At 42.7% G+C, this 21,777-nt stretch overlaps 1 protein-coding gene across 5 annotated transcripts in view; it reads left to right on the top strand.

The window, feature by feature from the left end:
• ELP1 (elongator acetyltransferase complex subunit 1) overlaps positions 1-21,777 on the top strand; it is a 33,006-nt gene that overhangs the window by 7,047 nt on the left and 4,182 nt on the right. For 2 of the 5 annotated variants that reach the window (XM_062599187.1, XM_062599190.1), the window contains 27 exons: positions 668-758; positions 1,267-1,390; positions 2,063-2,156; positions 2,616-2,846; positions 3,119-3,289; positions 3,921-4,020; positions 4,337-4,519; positions 5,291-5,397; positions 5,892-5,995; positions 6,806-6,859; positions 6,957-7,062; positions 7,732-7,847; positions 8,628-8,701; positions 9,021-9,099; positions 9,359-9,438; positions 10,355-10,495; positions 11,590-11,675; positions 12,295-12,443; positions 13,289-13,412; positions 13,841-13,938; positions 15,341-15,542; positions 17,034-17,095; positions 18,153-18,215; positions 18,340-18,400; positions 19,090-19,203; positions 19,960-20,071; positions 21,354-21,481. In XM_062599187.1, the coding sequence (XP_062455171.1) occupies positions 668-758; positions 1,267-1,390; positions 2,063-2,156; positions 2,616-2,846; positions 3,119-3,289; positions 3,921-4,020; positions 4,337-4,519; positions 5,291-5,397; positions 5,892-5,995; positions 6,806-6,859; positions 6,957-7,062; positions 7,732-7,847; positions 8,628-8,701; positions 9,021-9,099; positions 9,359-9,438; positions 10,355-10,495; positions 11,590-11,675; positions 12,295-12,443; positions 13,289-13,412; positions 13,841-13,938; positions 15,341-15,542; positions 17,034-17,095; positions 18,153-18,215; positions 18,340-18,400; positions 19,090-19,203; positions 19,960-20,071; positions 21,354-21,481 (3,054 nt within the window). Of the gene's footprint in view, positions 1-667; positions 759-1,266; positions 1,391-2,062; positions 2,157-2,615; positions 2,847-3,118; positions 3,290-3,920; positions 4,021-4,336; positions 4,520-5,290; positions 5,398-5,891; positions 5,996-6,805; positions 6,860-6,956; positions 7,063-7,731; positions 7,848-8,627; positions 8,702-9,020; positions 9,100-9,358; positions 9,439-10,354; positions 10,496-11,589; positions 11,676-12,294; positions 12,444-13,288; positions 13,413-13,840; positions 13,939-15,340; positions 15,543-17,033; positions 17,096-18,152; positions 18,216-18,339; positions 18,401-19,089; positions 19,204-19,959; positions 20,072-21,353; positions 21,482-21,777 lie in introns of those variants that run through there. The other 3 variants (XR_009961131.1, XM_062599189.1, XM_062599191.1) reach the window with 3 other exon arrangements.

Here is a 21,777-nt window from a genome sequence, read left to right as displayed (position 1 = left end):
ACCTGACCTCCTTTTTTCACTAGTTTTTAATCATTGCTCAGGTCGCCTCATAAGCGCAGGGTGGGGGTATCTAATGACCTCTCAGTACCAAATGGAAGGATCTTTTTAGATGTCTCAAGACATATTGTCTCTCTTTCCAGAAATCTAGGCTTACATATTTTTGTTTGGGTACTGATATTTCTTTCACTAAATTTTGCTCTAAAACCAAATAGGTGACAAGCACATACATTTTTCAAAAAACTATAGTTGATGTCTTCCATGATTAATCTTATGGTGCATTTTAAGTGCCTTTAATTAGTTTGCTGAACTGTAGCAAAGACCATCTGTGGGAACAGTTTGGGTTTTGCTCTTCAGTACTTCAAATTAAGGTCAAATATTTGCATTCATAGGAAGATATTAACATTTCAGCAGGAAAGATGGAGAGGAGAATGGCCACCACTGAGCTATATTAGACTGAAAGTCTGCTCAGTTTTTGCAGTCACTCTTACTTTGGGAAAACTGCCTGAGACAGGCAATTGTGATGTTCTTACACCTTATAGTGTGCAAGAGAAGCTTCTTTCATGTGCACTAAAATTTGCTTTCCTTGATCTCTGAAACCATCTGTAAGCTAGAAGTGTCTTTCTGATGCCTTCTTACAGCCTTGTCTCCCTGCTTCTGAAACCTGTAGGTGCTCGTAAAATCCGAGTGTGGAACAGAGAACTTGTGCTGCAGTCAACAAGTGAAGCTATCTCAGGATTAGAACAAGCACTGGCCTGGAAGTGAGTGGCAAGCAATCTGCATGCTGGCAGCAGAGTGCTACTTTTTAATCCCTAGCTGCAGTCCTTCTTCAGCATTAATTTAATTCTCTTATTCTTTCTTATTTTTCCCAAAACTTGAGGAAAGCTTTCTTTTGATGCCTCATTAGTAGGGCTAGACACTTAAACCCTGAAGAGCCTAAATCTTGCATCATGTTTGGGGGTAAAAGTGAGAGATTCTTTGTGTGGTCAGTGTCACCTATTCAGGGGCTCAACTATATGAGGAGGAATAGTGCTAGTCACTTTGCTTGTGCTCAAACTTCCCTGCTGATCTGAGTGTAACAAGCCCTGAGAAATTTGTGCAGCACCCATCATTTTAAACAATGCTGTGGAAAACACGTACTTCTGTTGCTCTTTTTCTTCAAGTCTCTTTTGTGTGAAAGTTTTGTCTCTGGAGAATGTTGGGGTTGATTCTTGTTTAAAAAGACAGTGAATGTATTTGCAGCCACTTTTAATGTGATTCTGTTTTAAGGCCCTCTGGAAGCTTGATAGCATCCACACAAGAAAAACCCAACAGACATGATGTTGTTTTCTTGGAGAAGAATGGACTTCTTCATGGAGAGTTCACCCTCCCATTCCAGAAAGGGCATGTTAAAGTAAGTGTGTCTTGTATTCAGTAAGAATGTAATGGAAAAGAGGACTACATCTTTCTCCACACTGTCCAAATACTTTTTGGACAAAGTCTTTAGCTTAATGCTTAGTGCTGGTTCAGTGAAAAAGCTAGTCTTTGCTTTTAGGCCTGAGAAGAGAATGGTAAAGAAGCCCATGGAGAAGATGCAGTATCCTTTGCAAGCTGTAGTGCAGAGAAGTGAGGGGATTTGTAGAGATGCTTCTGGCTGCTGTACAACTTCTGTTAAGCAAATGCTTCACAACTGCTGTCCAGGATGTGAGCCAGTACAGGAGTGAGGTGAAAAAAAAGTTATCCCAAATAATATAAGTGAGAAAAGAATGCTAGGTTGTTGTTTCAGCTCCTGCCTTTGGATGCTGAGATACCTTTTGGCAGATGCTTTGTCAGTGCCAAGGAAAGAATGAATTATGCTGTCATGTCTGTTCTTGTATCACCTTTTCAGCTGTGTAGAACCTCTGTGAGAGGGGTTCTGCTTGACTCAGTCTGTCAGGAGCTTTACAGTACATGGATGCTTTCTCAGCTCCTTACCCTTGCTCCTTACACTGTTGAAAAATAAGGAGCAGCTCAGGTCTTGCAAACCAGTCTGGCGCATGCCCACCCTGTGCGGAGGCAGGAGTAAGACTCTTGTTTGTTTCTGCAGGTTAATGAACTGCTTTGGAATGCAGATTCTACAATCCTAGCTATGTGGCTGGAAGACCTTAAGAAGGATGAGAACTGTGACCCCAACAGTTATGGTGAGAGTGCTCTGTGAAGCTTTGGCTCTCACATTTTTCTGATAACATGATCAGCATTCATATTCCTTGACAAGTTATGAGATGTGGAGAGGTCTGCCTACAGCTTGGAGACTCCCTGTATTAGCAAAAGAACTGCTAGTTCAACTTGAGCTCAAAGCATCTTCCAGGCTGATTTATCTGGAAGTAATATTAATAGAGTGTTGGAGATGTAATCTCTTCCTAAAACACTAGCACCCTTCCCCTAGCAGAGAACTGAAGGAATTCTAAGGCTTTGGCTTTTATGAGCAATACGTGCAGTTAAGATTTTCTTTGGGCTTCTTGTGTGAAGCAGCCCACAGGTTGGATTGTATGAATATTATTTCCATCACAGTTGGCACACCCCAAGAAAGCAGTGGCAATAGGAAGGGTTTGAGATGGGTCTCAAGCAGCAGTCTGTGGTAACCATTTATTTTGCTGCAGTTCAGCTGTGGACCACAGGAAACTATCACTGGTACCTGAAGCAAAGTCTGCATTTTGGCAACTTGGAGAAGAATCAGTTGGTATCACTGCTGTGGGACCCAGTGATTCCATACAGACTGCACATCCTCTGCCAGGGTTGGCACTACCTCTCGTATGACTGGCACTGGACCACCAACCACGGGCTGGGGGAGAGTAGCCAGCATGTGGCAAATGTGGCTGTCATAGATGGAGGTAAGCAGAATCTGAGGAGGTGCTGCAGCCCTTTGGATGCAGCCTGGCTGGGACTGCTGTGGTGGCTCTGTTACTTCCTGTTTCTACAAAGCTGTTAGTGAGAGGGAGTGTGGAATTGGTGGAAGCTTAGATGTGGTTTAATTAGATTGCCAGCTAGGAGCATGGCATCTCTCTTTTCCTGTAGCATTGTTTCTGCTTTCCGTAAACAGCCTGAGAAGAGCCTCACTGCTGGACTGGGCTACAATCTGGTTTCTCTCTTTTTTCTTCCACAGACAAAGTGCTTGTCACAGCATTCCAGCATGCTGTGGTGCCCCCACCCATGTGTACCTATCAGATCCAGTTCACACACGCAGTGAATCAGATTGCATTTCACACAGATCCCAAGCACAGTGGAGACATGGCTATCCTGGATGCTGATAACAGAATCTCTGTATATAGATATGGTGAGAAAATATTGCATGGTACTATTAGGAGAAATCTGCTCTCCCTGAGAGCAGTACAAGTGGTGCTGGTCACTTGAACCTTTAGTAGTCAGGAGTCAGATATAGCTGGTTTGGATATAGATCCCAGCTCTATCCTCATGTTCCCAGCAGCTTGGGTAGCACAGGAGAGTCTTAGTGTGGCGAGTTAACTTTGTAAAAAGGCAGTGTCCAGTAGTTGTCCGTGTGCTCATGCTGGTGACATCCATCTGCATGGTTGATTCACCTGAATATAATGGAGCAGGAGGCATCTTAGATAATCTGTTCTGATGGCATGTTGCTGGCTGCTGTTAGAAATGTCTGGGATTAGCCATGTAGGGTCTATGTGAGGCACCCAGCACTTTCCAGAGCGTTCGTTTATACAGTGTAATATTCAGTGTGCTGCAGGTCATACAACTGTCTGTTACTTTTCAGTTTTGTGACGTTAGGAGGTAGTTACATTCCTCAGTGTAACTGTTAATAAGACAGTGGTTTCATGTGTTAGGATGATGTATTATGACAATTGTAATAGCCTCTGTAGGTTTGGCTTTTTAGGTGGAATGAAGGTGGAAGGGACTGATCTCTAAGCTCTGGTTTTTTTTACTGTTTTTGCCAGGACAGAGCACAGTGAAGGACTCCACTATCAGGTTAGGAGGTGTAGGTGGAAATGGATTTAAAGCAGCTGTGGAAACACCATACTTGGATAAAATATACAGGTAATACAGAACTAGTCCTGTGGGGATGTGAGGGTACCTGGCTAGATGATTTGGATGTCACAACGGTGACCTCAAGCTGTTGAAGTCCTTTGATAACATGATTTCACCATACAGAGGCTCTGGCTGCAGTCAGTGCTAAGGGTTGGGTAACTTGGTGGACAGCACAGTGCTCTTTCTCCTGAGGCATGTGCTGTGTGTCTACATAGGCAGGCTGGCTGTGCTAGGAAGATCTTGGCTTTTTCCAGCACACTGGTGTTCTGTGGTAGCCTGTTGAAATCTGGTTACTTTTATTTCTGTCTCACTTATTATGTGACAGAGTTGATCTAGGCAGCATTGCCAATGAAGTGATGAATCCCCTGGGGCTCCGATTTCTCACCTGGCTCCCTGACAACAGTTTTTTGGTGGTTGGTCAAGATCAGCATGCTGCTCAGTCTGTGCTTCACCATCTAACTGCAGCACCTCATGTGACTGGAGCTGATGAGCAGCGCCTGGATTTACGGTACTAGAGAAATCTGTCTATTGTTAGTGGGGTATAAGAGACCCTCCATACTGTGCTTAGGTGGAATTAGGTCTCTCAAACATGCATCCTGGAGGTTGAGAAGTGGGGAATTTGTCTCTGTTCTTGCAAGATATCCGAAGCAGTTCATAAAGCTGACTACCGGACAGCATCTCCCTGTAATCCTAATGCCTGTTTCCAGCCTGATGAGAGGTGATATGCTAGCATGTTTGCATCAACGTAGGATATCTCTGTTCCTCTGCGTGAATATCAAACCATCTGGGGACTGGATCCCTGCATTTTCTTTGTCCACCATTACCAAGGTCCAGAGGGGATTGTTGCCCATGTTGTTCCCCTCAACAGCTACCAGGTTTTGTGACTGCAGTTGAACTGAAAACAGACCACAAAAGGAAGCCACCTGGGCTGTAGAAATCTGCTTACCAAAAGGATCCTGAGAGTTCGTTTCTAGTGCACTCAGACAGTGGAGACAGGCTGATTTGCACATGAACTATACAGCAAAAAAAAGTCAACTTTGCAGACTTCTGTAACTATGCAGACAGTGACTAGTACAGTTAGGTCAAATACGTGTTGGCTCAGGTTGATGATGCTCTGTAATGCCAGTATTAGTTTACAGATGTGTGAAAAGACTTTGCAAAAGACCCTTAAATAAACAAGGTATCTGTCCCTTCTAGAGCTGTGCACCCTTCCACACAGTTCCAGGAAATGCGGAACCTAGTGTCATCTTGATGTTCTGTCTTCTGTGTCTTTTCCCAGGTTGTCTGTGTCAGTAAATGGAGAAGTAATCAGCTTGTGCTGCAGCCCAGTGACAAAAACCGTAGCTCTACAGCTGGCTGATGGGCAGATCCTGAAGTACCTCTGGGGTGAGCTGATTCCTCTTCAGATTCTTGGACTAGGCTATCATCACAAATTTCTCAAAAGATTTAACAAGATGACCTTGCTTTCAGGGACATGAGTGGCTCTTGCAGCTATTATTTGCTGCATGCTCTTTTTGTTCTCAGAAACAGGTTAAAATTAGTAATTTGTTTTTGAAAGTAATATTAATATGAATGATAGCTCTGACTTTGTACTTTGAAAGGAAAATTGGTTCAGTGCTTTCAGAAACACTAACTGCTAGGTACTTGCCATTTTTCTCTTGTCCCATAGTGGAATAAAGGTGCTGATGGGACTGCAGAGATTACCACCTTCTTGTCTGCTGTGTGTTGGTCTTCTGTGTCAGCATTCCGTCCTCTCTCTGTCAGATACTGTAGTTTCTGCAAGTGCACCTGGCTGCAGTTCCCTCGGGATGTGGATGTTGTGTTGTAATTTCTGGAGCTCTGACTGTCTGGAAAACTGTTTGATCTTCTTTGCTCTTTAGAGGCTTCTACTCCAGTTCTTGAGCCCTGGCAGAGCAGCGGTGGCTCTGCTATTCAGTTTCTTCACCCTTGTGTGCAGATTTCCCTCACCAGGATCAGTGGAGAAGTAAGTAAGATCGTGAGCAATTTGTAACTGTCCCTGTACCGAATATCTGTTCTGATCCTCTGCCCAGGGTCCAATGATGCTTCTTAACTGTTTTCTTCGTAAGGACCTATGCAGAGCTGAGAGCTTACCTTTCCTTGTCTTGTAGAGCCATTTGTCATGACTTGTGGCTAACACTCAGTCTCCCGTTCCTATTAATACCATAAATAATGTGATTGAGGAATTTCAATTGTAAAGTCCCCAGCAGTCACTACTCTACTGCGTGTGAAAGAATCATAGAATCAGTTCTGTTCTATTTTATATGAAGTTATCCCCTTAGCAATTATGACTGCACTGAATTACAACAGATCTCCTGTTCCTACAGTTTCTTGTTAATGATTTTTTTTTGTAATTACAACAGCTTAAGAAATGTCCAGCTATTGTGATAGTAGTTCCAGAATTTCTTCAGTGTGTACCCACATACTGCTTTATGGAGTTGCTGTGCTCTTTACTAGTGCTCTTCCTCTGGTGTTCTAGAACCAATGTTATTGAGTAAAAAGCTGTGATTTGGTGTGGCTTCTGCTTCTGTTCTGCTACTGTAGAATTGCTGTGATGGGGTAGATGAAACTGGTGTCCAGGCATGAGTGTTTAAAGACACTTAAGGAAGAAGCACTCCTGGTACAGATTGGATGACTTCCTTCCTGTCCAGCTTCTCTAAGTAACTCACTGAGATGCTCAGTACCTTATAAGGTACTTCAATCTAATGGTGATCAGCTGATGACATTGGAGGTTGTAACACTGGCAGTTCATAATTGTTGTCCTTTTCCTTTACAGGAGGTGATCTTAGGTCTTACAGATCGATGCCGATTTTTTATTAACGATATTGAGGTACCAAAGTGTGTGCCCTGTATAGCATCCCTTTTTTCTTTTGCTGGTTGTTCCTGTTCTGCTCTGCACAGTGATAAACTTAATCATCTTTCTGCAGGTAGCTTCCAACATCATCTCATTTGCAACATACAGTGAGTTTTTGTTGGTAACAACCAGCTCCCACACCTGTCAGTGCTTCTGCTTGAAGGATGTAACAGTGAAAGGTAAATGGTAGCTCTGATTGCCTGCTGCTGGCAGCTTGTGGCTGTTGTCTGGGAACAAACAAATCCCCATTTTTACTTCCATACCTACTGCATTTTGGTCACTTAGAGCAGCTGCTAAAGAGACAGAGGAGGGAGGCTACTCTCTAAAGTCTCACAGACAGCAAGAAGCACAGGAGACTGGCTTTGTATATCATGTGCTCTTCTCAGGATTTGGCCCCTAGTTGTTGTCTGTTTCTCCATTTTTCAACAGTTTAGTACTGTGTTCTCTCCTTCCCCTTCACATCCAAAGCCAAGAAGAGTTGAAGGTACACAGCAAAGAAGGGGTCCGAGTATGAACCGTTTCTGGTGATATCTCGCTCTGAGAGATACGGACACCTTAGGAAAGGCAAAATGACAAATTACTGGTCCGGTACACTTTTTAGTGCTGCTGTCATCTGTCTTTTGAGCTCTAAGTTCATAAGGCATGGAGGACGTGTTTCTGCTTTGTGTGGTGTGGCACTCAGCACTGAAGGGTCCTCATCTTGTCTGGAACAGTTAAGCATCGTTGGTGTGTCATTCTTGACTGAATCAGTGTATGGGAGCTGTGATACATCCAGCAGGACCTTACAAAGCCACACGTAGAGCCTGGCTGGAGTGTGTTCCCTGTGTGCTGATAACTGCTGTCTTTAGCCCTTCAGACTGGCCTGAGCAGTGCTGCTGTGCCCAACGATGAGGCTCTGCGCAACGTGGAGCGAGGCTCTCGTATCGTCACTGTTGTGCCTCAGGACACCAAGGTTGTTCTGCAGGTCAGTGCTCTGCCCATGTCTGCTGAGGTCTGCTGCCAGGGAGTGCAGAAAAGTTGTCCCAGTGGGCAGCTGGACAAACTGCAAACAAACATGTGCAGTGCCACATAGCTGCTGTCACATCCTGCTGAAGAACACCACGTCACCAATCTCTAGCTGTCTGGAATGATTTGAATTTGTCTCTGGGAGTTAAAGAGATTAAGCACAAGCAGCTAGGTATGGACAGAATATGGCTGGATCCATAGATATGGAGAGCTATTCAGATTCCTATTGGCTGAGATAACTCAGCGCTATGTGTTGACACTACTCCTTGTGAATCTCAGACCCACATTTTAGTATTTGTGTATGCTAACAGTCCTTCGTTAGTTTTGGCGCTAAGTTAGTCTGGAGTGCTGTGCTCACTGTTAAGAACCAGCAAAGATTCCTAGAACAGAGAAGGGTTTTATTTAGAAGGCATTTCATTTAGGAGGGCCATAGTCCAACATCCTTCTCAAAGCAGGGCTAATATGAAGGGTAGATCAGGTTGCTCCGGGCTTTTTCTGTGTTAGGATATACATGCAATGAAATACGTCCTAACATGGACAGAACAGTTGGACCTTCTGTCCAACTAGAATATCCCTTTGTGCAACTTGCAGTTGTGCCTCTTGTCCTTTCCCCATGTACTTCTGAGAAGTCTAGCTAAGAAAAGCCTCTGTGTAGGAGAGAAAAACATTCCAGTTGGTAGTAAGTTGATGTAAAATTGCCAGTAACATGAGACATAATCATTTGAATCTTGTGTTGTAGATGCCAAGAGGGAATCTGGAGACTGTTCACCACCGAGCTCTAGTTCTTGCCCAGATTCGGAAGTGGCTTAACAGGTAAGCAGCACTTATGTATTCTGGTCCTCTCTGAGCTGTTTAGAGGTAACTGGACTGCTTTTGTGGTGATGAGATGCTCCTTGAGAAGGGAAGGAGGCTAAACTCTTTGTCTCTTTATCAGTCTAGTCTGCTGGCCTGTCCCACTGTAGAGTCTGGAAACAGACAAGACTGGCCTTGCACATCTTGTCTGGAAGGCCACTTACATGGCTTGTTGCCTTAACCTATTATTCCCCTCTGTACTTTCCTCTAAAGAGTTGCCTTTATATGTGAATATTGCAGCTATCCAGGATGTAAACTTTTACTTACCTCATTCCCTCAGGCTTATGTTCAGGGAAGCATTTCAATGTATGAGGAAGCTGAGAATCAACCTCAATCTTCTGTATGATCACAATCCTAAGGCAAGTATACCCAATTCTGTTGTACCCTTTTCTGTATCCGTCAAGTATGGAATTCATTGGCATTTAGCAGTGGGCTCAAAAGAATAGGCAGTGCTGACAGTTCTGCTTTGTGAAGGGATAACAGCTCTGGACCCTTGTGTCCTTATACAGGCAGATTGGGTTTAGTATTTATTTCACCTTGTTGAAAGAAGATCCTTAAACTTGCTCTGCTTTCTTTACTAGTTTAGAATAACAGTAGAAATACTTTTGTTCATTTCAGGTGTTTTTGGAAAATGTAGAAACCTTTATCAAGCAAATAGATTCTGTGAATTACATCAACTTGTTTTTCACCGAACTGAAGTGAGTATAATTCTGCAAATGGGAGCTTGCATATAACCAGTAGTAGTGGATTATTTTGCCAACTAATTGGCAGTGCTCTGATGTGGATGCAAGGACTCAACTAGAAATCTGGCATGATGAGTCCTGAACACCACAGTAAGCTCAGTAGTTTTGGGGACAATCACTGTGTCAGCTTGCAGGCATTCAGTAGATTTTTGCCAGCAAGGGATCAGCATCTGATTGCTTTTTTTTTCCTTTTTTTTTCCCCTCCCTTCCTTGTTGCACAAGGGTAAATGTGAACAAAGAAGGTTTTGCACCATCGTAAGAAGCAGAAAGACAACATTGTCTGTCTGAAATCTGAGGCCAAGATAGTTGCTTAGCTTCTCTAATCAAGTGCCCTGACCTTTTTTCTCAAAGGTTTATGGACATGTGGTAGTATGTCATTGTTAGCCTCAGAATTTTTCAGGTTTACTGAATTAAATGTTCATTTGACAGCTGGAGCTGTCACTCAGTTTCTCTGTTTTATTTTCAGTTCTGACTTTAAATTTTTGTCTAGAAGTTCAAGCAATGGTTTGATTTTCAGAAGTGTTCTGTATTTAGCATATCCGCAGTGGATTTAGTGAAAGGCATTTGTATCTAGAAAATCTTGCCTTCTGATTTTTGAGTTCACAACTGTAATTGTGAAATGTGTTCTAATCTTTTTTTTCTCATGCCTCTTTTGGCTGAGAATCAGTTGGGGGGAATGAAAGGCAATGGAGAGCCTTCTGGTTCTGTTAGTTGGTATGGCAGGTTGCCTGTCTGCATTGAATAAGTATGTGCTTATATTATTGTGTTATATTATTGTGTATGTAGTTAATTTCTGTGGCATGTGCCCTTTGTTTTGTGCTGGGTTATGCGATGGACTGTGCTTGTATTCATAGTATTTGTTTTTATTTAGAGAAGAAGATTTCACAAAGAGCATGTATCCATCTCTGAATGGTAGCAGTAATGCTCAGCCACAGCAGCATCCTGATCAAAAAAAAGTAAATGTCGTATGTGATGTGATGAGAAATGCCATGGAACGCATTGACCCTCAGAAGTGAGCATTTTCTTATTGTAGGTGAAGGAACAGTTGCAGGGGCTTCTAGTAAGTCATTTGTAGAAAAGGGAAACTGTCCTTTCTGTCAGTTATTTCACTTTTGTTTGAGATCATTTGAGGTGAGGCAGTGTCTTACATATCCTCAGCCCATAGAACGTACAGCTGGTTTCCTGAGAAGCACAATTAATGATTCCACAGGCAGCAAAACAGCTTTTCCTTTAAGAATTAGAGAAGTTTTTTTGCTTATTTAAGAAATGCTACTCACAATTTAAAATTGCAGGGGATAGAGAGACATGAGAGAGATCATCTTGGAAGATACTGGCTTTTCAGCAAGGTGCTGGCTTTTCAGCAAGATGGCCTTTATGAAAAATTTCACATGCTTCATCTGAAACTGTGTTACCTTTGTAAACCTGGTGTGAACACTCTTGCTTTCTCTTTCTGAATGTCTCTTTGAATACCTGAATAGCTAGCTACCTTTTTATCGCTATCTTCCTTGGATAAATCAAGATCTGTCAAGGGCAGAAGGTGGGAAAGTAGGATAATAACTGTAGTTAGTGAAACACAGTATTAAGCCAATTGCAACTTTTAATTTGAAACAGTGCATAGAGAAGCAACAGAGAGTAGGGTGCGGCTGAACCCTAATAATGTAAGACATATTTCATTGAACAGTTCTGAAGAACCAGAGATCATCTTAGCTAGAAAAACTATTTTAAAATAGCAACTATGAAATTTGTGGAAGTGGAAATAAGTTCCTTGGAAGGCTTTCTCTTTAGAAAAAAAAAAATACTTTTGTGCAAAATTTGATCTGGAAAATTGTATTCAGCTGTCTGAGCTTCTCAAAGGTGTTTTCTCCATCATGCTAGCTGGCAGGGTAAAGAAGCTCATGGTACTCAAAATACACCTCCAATCTTGTGACATGTTTGGGGAGACATGCTGAGTAGAATTTTCTTTCTGATATATTCTGTTCTCTTTCTTGTCTTTCTTATGGGAAGAGAAAACAAACAAAAATCTAGAGTAGTTTTTCCATGCTAAAACAGGAATAGACAGAGTTTTCTGCCATCTCATTTTCTTATTACTGCTTCCATTTTCTTCAGATACTGCCTATCGATACTGACAGCCCACGTAAAGAAAAGTCCTCCAGAACTGGAAACTGCTCTCCAGAAAGTTCATGATCTTCGAGGTGCAGTATCAGGAACCTAGAGGTGTTGAAAATCGGTGATCCTCTGTGCTAGACTTTGTAGGAGTTTTCTCTGTTAAATTGGCTTACTCTGAAAATTATTTTAAGGTGGCTCTTTGTGGGGCCAGTCAGAAAAGAAGAAACGTGCTTGAAACTAGCTGTGAGATAATGGAGCAGCAGCCGATCAATTCATGTGCAAGTTATGTACCTGCCTTCAGCTCATCCTTTGCTCTAAGTATGTCAGCAAATAGCCCTACATTTGAACTATTTTTTCTTTCAGGGCTCATTTTTTCCTGGCTAGGAATAGGAAGTTCCTGTTTTAGGCTCCAAGTATCTCCAGCTAGCAAACTTCTCTCCTGTCCTGATGCTTCTGACTTGTCACTTTTGCATACTTCACAAGTTTCTGTGCTTAGATCAGGCTTTGAAGATGCCAGATGCCTGGAAAGTCTCAGCAAACAAAGCAGGCAAAATAACCTCTCCTGCAAGACAGAATGAGCTATAAGATCAATTAAGTTTAGTCCTTATTTGGTATTAAGAATGTGTATGACAGTGCCATCCCTCTCTGAGAGCTGTTCCACTACTGTTGGGGTAACTAATCTTATGTCTCTTTCTTTCATTACAGAGAATACTGCTCTAGATGTAACAGCTGTGAGTGCAGAGGAAGCACTGAAATATCTGCTTTTCCTTGTGGATGTCAATGAATTGTATGATTATTCCCTGGGGACATACGATTTTGATTTAGTCATCATGGTGGCAGAAAAGTCGCAAAAGGTCTTGGCTAATAGTTAAATCATTTTGCTGCTTACCCAAAGGTTCTCTGTAGTCTGTGGATCAGCCCACTTGTTTTATTAGGGACAGCTCTCTGCCTAGGCAGAATTTGAGCTGCCCAAAAAACCTGTCTGCTTGGAATGATGTTGGGAAGTTGGCATGGCTCTGCATTCCTTAGCACTTCTTGAGTGCAGCTCAGAAAACTCAAGGTAAAGTAGGGCTGTTCTAGAGCAGCACTGCAAAGCATTTCTAGGGAAGGAGGAGATTGATCCAAAACGTTATGGCTCTGTGCCTTAGAGTCCTTGGTTCTATATTTTTGGGATTTTTGCTTGGTTGGATGGTAGCTATGACAATAGTGTGTATTTTCCAGCAGGTTTAATTTGAAATTTCTCTATGCAAATGCCAAGTCCGTCTTAGGGTCACGTTTTTCCAGGTCTTCACAGAGTTTCCTAATGTTGGAAGAGAACCTGCTGACCATAAAATAAAATACCCTTTTGTGTTAGAAGAAATGTGTTTATCATGACCTTTCATGAGGATGAAATTGATCAGCTTTACAGCTCCAAATGTTTAGCAAATAGGAGCTGATAGAACACAATATTTGAGATATGAATACTTTTGATACTTGAATTTAAAATATGAGCAACCATTAGATACTGATGAAGTCCATTTGGAAGCCTGTTAACTTAAATTGGGCATTCCTGGCAAGAGTGCATGTACAGAATTGATCATTTCAGATGGCTTGTATTTTAACAAAAAAGTCTTTATATTGTATGATAATTGCAAATATGGGACTGTTAACAAGGATTTTATCAGATGAGCTCACCTGCAGTTTTTATTATTCTTGACAGGATCCAAAAGAATACTTACCCTTCTTAAACACCCTCAGGAAAATGGAAACCAATTATCAGCGATACACAATAGATAGACACTTAAAGAGGTACACAAAAGCTCTTGGGCACCTTAGCAAATGTGGTAAGTGTCCTGCATATGCTGCATCTCTAAGGAGAAATTCTGCAGTAGAGCATTTCTTTGTTATAGTGCCTTTTGGGTAAAACAGCTGAAGAAAGAGCTCCTTTTAGCACATAGCTAAATTCTTTTTGTTCCATGTGTTTTTAGTGTAGGTAGGAGCAGGGAGAGAGGTGGGAGAACACTTAACTGCTCTCTGATCTTTAAGTACAAGTCGTCTTTTGTTCTATTTGTGGATGACTTGTCACCAGCTGTTATTGTTGGCAGAAGTGAAGCAAACCTCAAGGAAATGAATCTCTTACTGTATTTAGAGAAGTGGAGTAGGTGTTTATGTGCTGTTGTACCTCTAGCTGCTTCTTAATATAATGTACCTAGACTGGCTAGGAAATGTGTATTCTCATTTGTTGCTACAGAAAAATAAATTGTTTCCCCAGGTCCTGAGCACTTCTCTGAACTTCTGAACTTGGTGAAGGATCAAAATCAGTATTATGAAGCCTTGAAGCTGTATCCACCTAACAGCCAGGAGTACAAGGTGTGCAAGCTATGTGATTCTGCAGTGTGCTGAACAAGCTTTTAATTCTCTTATATGTATGCACGTGCCCAGCACCTTGAATGACGGCAGGAATGAGACAGCAGCTGCTTGCATTCAAGCTCTGCAAGACATTAGTATTCCTGTGTGGGCTGAGGCTCTTCTCAAGGATATTAGCTGGAATGACCCTCAGCACTAGCCTTGTGAGGCCTGGTCATCCAAAGAATGGCTGTTGTTTCCCTGATCCCATGACTAAGAGAGTACTTGGTAGTCTAGTTTGTGCTCCATTATCTTACTGTGTGTTGGAGAACTCTCCTGTTATCACAGAAGGACTTCTTTCCTCTCTCGACTTTGTGACACCAGCTTTCTGTTTGGCCCTTGCAGGCAGGATGGGGGCACCTGGCCATTCTGGTGAATCTCGAGGTGTTAGGGCACTTGTGGATGTGTCCCAGTATCCCACAAAGTAGATACACTGTTTTTTAGGATGTAGAATCTCTTGTTAATTTCAGTTATTAGTGAACAACTTCTTTGTCTTACACAAGACTAAGGTAAAATGTAAATGAAAGCATTTAATTCTGATGCTTTAAATATACAATATACAGGTCACTGTAAAAGTAGGAGATGAAGAAATGAGAGAGGAAATAAACTCAGCTTGTTTGGAATTAGGTGATACGAGAAAGGACTTTCTTTTTGAAGTAAATCTGTTTCTGTCTGGCTTATTGGGAGTCTTCCTTTATTCCATTTTGTATTCTATGGTCAAATCCATCAGCCTCTTCTTGGTGGAGCCTGTGAGCTTTGAACAGTCCTATAGCAGCTCAATCTGTTGTTCCTTGGCAGCCTATGCCTATCTGGTTGCAGGGCCTGCTTCCTCCCTTGTGCCAGTGTTTGACTCCTGGAATAAACTGGTTCAGGAAGACATTCTAGCAAAAATCTCTCATTTGGGTAGAGGGAAAGGATTGGTTTCCTGCACTGAAATGGTGCCAGGGAGGAGCAGACCCTCACAGCCAGAAGCTGTGAAGACCAACTGCTAGCCTCCACTTAAGCCTGTTAGCATAGGCTAATGTGGAGCTGTAACTCCTCTGCAGGAGATGAAAATGTTGCTTTAATTAAGAGGTGTCAGGTACAGGAGACAGGAGTTGTAGTTTGCCCAGTCTTTTGCTTGGAGAGTTAGGCATTTGTTACTGTCTCTTGCTTCAGCTCTGTGTGAAATATTTCCATGCCATCAACACTTGGGTTGGTGTAAAGCTTGAAATGGGCTATGGACATTCTGCCTGAAGATTCCTCTTGGGGGTAAAGACAACTTGGGTTGGGAGGCCTTCGATTTTTTTCTTATGGACAACTACTGCTGACTCTCCAGCTCACTTTTCTTTTTCTTTTTTTTTTTCCTTTTGTCCCTGCCTTGTAGGATATTAGCGATGCCTATGGGGATCACTTGAATCAGAAGCAGCTATACGAACAAGCTGCATTGATATTTGCTCGTGCTGGCCTCTTTGCAAAAGCACTTGACTCCTTCCTGAACAGTGGTAGCTGGCAGCAAGCCCTGTGCATGGCTTCACGGCTTGGTTACACAGAGGATAAGCTGTCCAGCCTGGCACGGAGCATGGCAGGTAGGCCTTAAGAAGAGGAAAGCATGCAAAAACTCAGCAGAGTCAGGAAAACTTACTGCTGTTATTTTTGGTTTGGTGTTATTTTTCTTGTTTTTTAGCTTCTGTAAGAATGTTCTGTAAGAACCTCAATCTTTAGCAATATTTTTTTAAAGCGAGAAAAAAGGGTCCATGCTGCCCAAAGGTTTGTGTAATTGCGCATCACCTGCCTTAGGAGCTGAGCTGGTAGGTACCTATGAATCATCAAGATAGTTGTGGCCTTTACTGCCCTGTACTGCCTTGTTCTTGCACTTGTTCTTTGCAGCCTGTTGCAGAACTGCTATTCTGAATGTTTTCCTTGGCCTGGCCTGGTTAAGCTCAGGGGATGGAAACACTGTACAAAGTGTCTGATATGACTGAGGCCTCTAGATTTGGTTAACTCAAGTATTGTGCCTAGTCACTGATCTTGAAGGCTGTTGGATAATTCAGTGATGTGTCTTCATGTTTTCTTCTTGATGCTTGCTAGAAGCCATGGCCAGCTGATACTTGTAAGGATGTGTGCAGTTCTACTGCAGGATAAAAGATGGCTCATCTTAAAGAAGCTTGTGCCCACTAGGAGATAGTGGGCCACATGCCTGAGATGCTTGTCAGGGACCTGGCTCATATTTCAATAAGGGAAATGGAATGTCTTCCTGGATTTGGCCTTACTTACCTTATTTCAATTCCCTCAGCTTTCACTTAAAGCTGAGGGAATACGACTACTAGGAATGTCATCTTACAGATCTGGATATTCCAATATCTTATTTTTCTAGCACTTAATACAATCTGGATCCTTCATATCTAATGGAAGGTAGATAGTTCATTTTTTACGTTAGTGCTCTTACCTTTAAGACCTTTCCTAGTGCACATCTTAAATTGTAAGTATAACTTAGCGAGATGAACAGATACAGACCTCCTTAGAGTTTTTGCTTTGGCAATTTTACTTTTTTTTCTTTTCTTTTTTTTTTTTTTTTTTTTCCTTGCCTTATATATCGTTCTCCCTCTTATACAGACAAGTCAGTGTCAAAGGTGATACAGACTTATAGGGGACTAGAAGCCTCAAATCCCACAGGCTTGATGCTTACTGACCATACACAGAGAGTAGGGAACAAGCTGCTCCCAGCAGAGAGCAAGACTGTGATACACTGAAGCTTCCATGAGAGCTTTCCTCTTTACTTCCTCCCCATTCACTAAAGAGACTTCTTTTCTGTTTCTATCTGCATGTGAAAGAAACAGTCTTCAGCTGACCTTGAGGGACATGCATCAGCAATTTCACAAGCAACTGGCTGATAGTTCTGGAGGTCAATGGAATTCTTGGCTTTGGGCAGGCCTTTGCTTAAGGGGGGGAAGATGGCATAAGTGTGTGAACAAGTAGAATGTGCCTCAGTGAGTGGGACTTTTTCACTGCTTTGTTTTTTGGGCATGCTACTCCTGAAAAGCTAAACTACCTTCTTCTTCTTCTTTTTTTTTTGGTAGGAAAACTGGTTGAACAGAGGAAGCATGCAGAGGCAGCTATACTCTTGGAGCAGTACACTCAGGTAATATAATCACTCCTCTATCGCTATCCCAGTAATAGCCGCTGTGCAGAAGCCAAGCTGTCTGTGTTCTCTGTTGTCCTGGGCCACGTGTGACTAAGTAGGAACTTACCCTCCATATGTGCTAGCCACAGAACAGTCCTGGGGATGGCGTAGCTGGCCTAGGCAATGCAGTGAGCAAGGAATTACTGAATGCTGCATCCTTGAGCTGCCTCTGTTGGTATGAAAAGCTTTTTGTACCAGAGGTGAAGCGCACATTCTGGAATAAGGAAGACTTAGTTCTGTGGCCCCTTAGCCATGCGGTAGACAAGTGACTTTGCTCTGCTTTTTTCAGGAGCTGGTGTGGGTTGCATGAACAGGTGTTGAAAATTAGGCAGCTGGCACTGTATGCTTGGATGAAGGGAGACACAGGAAGGCTTATTCAAAGCCACTTTGGAGCAGTGCAGTGATTGCTGTAGCCATGATCTCCATCAGAGATGGCATTACAAACTCCCTGAGTGAAGCTCTGCCTTGTATTTGCATCTGCTTGCCATTGGGTTTGTGACGTGTGCCCAGCAGGTGAACTTTGCTTAAAGAACAGAGGCTAACCATTGGGGCTGTGCAGAAGTTGTAGGACAGGAGGACAGGGAGACCTATTGTGACTGCTGGTGGTCTTTGAAGAGACCTTGTAATTGGCCACTCACAAGTTGAAGGCGAGTACTTCCCAGAAAGATGTACTTACTGTGATGCTTGTTGCAGATCAGATCCAAATTACAAATTGTAACTAGTTTCATGTTTCTTGGTTCTTGGTGACACAATGAGCTTATCTTCTTACTACCTCTTTGAAGATCCCATGAGTGGCCAAGCCTGTGTTTTTGCACAGTAGTTTTGAGCAATGAGGAGTGGTGATTTTTTTGTTTGTAACATCAGCACTTTAAAAGTGCCTGGCACAATATGGTTTGCCTATGCTGACTAGGATACTGTTGTGTAAGAGTGTACATCTGGATAGATGCTACTTGAATGTTTATGATCGGCATTAACAGAAAATAATAAACAGCACATGGTTGCCCTTTCCTTCCAGGATTATGAAGAGGCTGTTCTCCTGCTCTTAGAAGGGGCTCTCTGGGAAGAGGCTTTGAGACTGGTAAGACATTCCAGAGTAGGAAAACTAGAGTGAAAGGATTTTTTGGAGTGCAGGAGTAAGGGGATGGGATCCAGGTTACATCCTTAAAACAAGACCTTGTTTGCTTTTCCTGATCCTTATCCAGATTCACAAGTACGGTAGATTGGATGTCTTAGAAACCAACTTCAAACCTGCTATCCAAGAAGGTAAGTCAGTACTAGAATTGAAGACCACTTTGTGCTGTGGAGGAAGTAGGAGGTCACTACTAGGGCTGTGAGAACTCACAGCGTTCCACTGTTGGAAGCTCTATGGAAGGCCATCTTCATTCTGCCTAACTGATGGTGACTGGCTAGCCACATTTGGCTCTTCTCATTGCAGCTTGAAACTCTGCTGTGTCATGGGCAGATTTTAGCTTAGTTGAGCTCCTTTGAGCTTTTTTAGTATTCACAATCACAGGTTGCAATGAGATTTGTGTTTACAAATCCATGAACAAGCAGGACTGTTCTTGTTCCAGAGAAAATATGTGGTGGGAGAGCTCTGGACTGAGAAAACTACTGTCTGTCCTAGAAGATTTTATGAGAATATTTCTAAAAGTGATTTGATGCCTATATTTGCCCTTCACTCCAGAAAGGTTGGTCTGATGCTATTGGAGATTTTTGTGTCTCTGAGCATCTCATGTTGTGGGCAGGTGCATCTTGTTTGATTGGCTCCTGTATTACAGGTTTGAATTTCCTGATACTCAAGAGTCCTTGTGTGTGCTTTGCACCTGACTTCTGAAATTCGTGAAGGATTGTGCAGAACAGCACAGCACTTAAACTTGTGTAGAAATGGTTGTCAAGTTCCTTTGTAAAGATGTTCATATTCTTCTCTTGGACCTAATTGTCTCCTTGAGCAGCTCAGAAAAGTCAGCTGATGTTCCTGGATTCTCAGAAAAAAGCATTCCTGCACCATAAGTGTCGACTGCAAGTGGTCCGAGAGCTGAAAGAGAAAGCCTCTGAGAGCCTGCAGGGTTTGTACTGAAGCACATATGAGTTTCTCCAGCATAAGTAACTGTGATAGTTTTCTTTGTGATTTCCATTTTCCCTGTGAATCTTTGCTCTCTTCTAGCTCCAGTGGTATCCGTGGAACTTGCTGTAGGTGTTTAGAAAGAGTATTTGTCCTGTTTAGCTGGGGGGATGGGCGTGCAAGACAGAAAAGTAGAAAACACTCTTCTTCCCCTCCATCCTCATCTTATACTTGGATCATGATTATTTGACCTTTGTCAATCTATAAAGACGGCTGTATTTTTAGGGCTGTCTTTGTCACAATTTTCATGAGATCAGAATGCTAAATGCACCTGAAAGCTCTTCAGAATGGGGTAACATTGTTTCCACAGTGCCAGCTTGGTTGGGTCAGGCAGTGCTTAACGCATCCTATGTTGAGCACTAGACATGTTCACCTGCCAGCTTAAACAGCCTTGAGGAAGTTCTCTGAAAGCTGAATGCTTTGTCACTATGCAGATCTGCTGCACTGAGATTTTCTCTTCCCTCTACTTTTGCTTAATAATCATCCTCAGCAAGGCAAAAGAGCATTCTTCTCACAGTTGCTATTTCTTCTGTGTGCTGGCTGAGCTTGGCTGAGAGCCACAAGGCTCTTAAGTGCCATCAGGCAGAAAGACTCTGCCCAAGCTATTTCTCTAGCAAGCTACGTAGCTTATTCAGAGAGAACACTGTGAATAACTGTGGCCTTTTTTCCTAGCTGTGACAGTTGTTAATGTGTTTTGCAGATTATGAAATGCCAAATTGCCCAGAATTGGATCTTATCTCTGAAACCAGCAGTGTTGTGACAGCCAGTGACATGAACAGCAAATATTCACACAGCAATTCAAGAATATCAGCGTAGGTATCTGCCTCCAAATTAGATGGTGGCTGCCCTAGCATCAGCCCTTATTTTTGAGGGCAGCTTGTGCATGCTTGGCATGCTTCTCCTAGCAGCTGTGCGTGCTTTGAAGCTAGTTTTAATTACAGTCATTTCATGGTTAATTTGGCTCTTACTGGGAGAGAGAGCACAAAAAATGCCAGAATCTAGTAGTGCAGCAGGAACTGAGTGCCCATGTGAGAAGCTGTGGGCATGGACTCTGGGCAGGAGCTGGCTTTATGTGTGTCAGGCACACTGTCAGAATAGCTTGCTGTAAGACGCTTGACACTGAATGTGGGCATAGTTCCTAAAACATTAACAGTTTGTGCGCAAGGCTTTTGGTCTTTGACTTATATTTTCTATTTGATAGGTGGATGTTGTTGCTAAGTCTCATACTGTTGTCTTTCCATTCTGATCTTCTGTGTTGCCTTTTGAGTGCTCTTTGGAATGTGAGCTGCAGTGTGGGGTGGGATGTCTGGTTGTGTTACAGGCTAGGGTGGTTTTCAGGAACACTTCTGAATTCCCTATCTGAAACATCTATCCAAGATACAGCTGTGAAAAAAGCCTGGACTACTTAGGATGCCTTCTATAGCACAGATGAAAAGAGAAAGAGATTGCAGCCTCAATATTCAGGCTTATTCAGAGGTCTGCAGAATCATCTCGGGACTAGGCAGATAATATTGGCCCCTGTTTTGAAGTTGCTTTGCTGTGATAATTGGCAGCTGAGCTGCATTAATGCACAGCTTGTGGAGATAGCAGAAATGAGTATGTACACAGCCAAGCAGACACCCTGGCACCAAACTGTTTGAGGCGGAGCTCTGCTTTGCCTACTAGAAACCACTGTCAAGAATTTTCTTTATTTTTTGCTTTATTTTTTCTTTATTTTTCTTTTTTTATTATCTTCTTTATTTTTTGCTTAGATCCTAGTCCTTATTGGAACACGGAGTAGTCCGGTTGTAGTAGGTGGATTGTAGGACAACTCAGCCCAGTTGCTGACTTGGTATACCACAAAGTATATTGGTTGAGCAGCACTGAAAACATTGACATAGGATACATCAGTTTACATGCTGCCCCCTCTTACTGAAGACAGTAAAGACTTGAGGAACATTGTGAAAATGAAGGCTGAAATTTACACTGGCAGACCAGAAACAGGGAAGAGAGCTAGCCTCCTGTCCAAGTTTCTTGCATTCTGACTTTCTTTTAAATCTACCGTGTTACAGCTGTCCTGGTGTGTGCAGTAAAATAAATGTCCTTCTTTTCCAGGCGTTCCTCAAAAAACAGGCGGAAGGCTGAGCGCAAGAGGTACAGCTTGAAGGAGGGGAGCCCTTTTGAAGACATAGCCCTTCTGGAAGCCCTGGGAGAAAACATTCGTGCTGTTGAGACTGTGAAGGGTAAGACATTTGATCATCTTCATCCGCTTGCCAGCTTATAAAACAGTGGAAGCAATGTGTTCCCGTCAAGAGAGAGGTAGGCTGGAGTGGCCTATCTGTACTGTTGTCTGTGGTGGACTTTTAGTTCATCTGTGTCTGTGCTGCAAGAAGCACCCGCAGGATGAACTCTCCAAATTTGTAGTCTTGGGAGCAGAGAAGTGAGGCCTTGTCAGTGCCATAACTGAGGTTTGCCTCACGTTTGTACTCGCACACTGTAAATGCTGGGTAGGAACAGAGAACTGCAGTTCTGATTCACT

Source organism: Rhea pennata, chromosome Z (assembly GCF_028389875.1).
Source record: "Rhea pennata isolate bPtePen1 chromosome Z, bPtePen1.pri, whole genome shotgun sequence".
Taxonomy (NCBI): Eukaryota; Metazoa; Chordata; class Aves; order Rheiformes; family Rheidae; genus Rhea; species Rhea pennata.
Note: the sequence above shows the minus strand (reverse complement) of the source record. Positions and strands in the feature narration are given on the sequence as shown.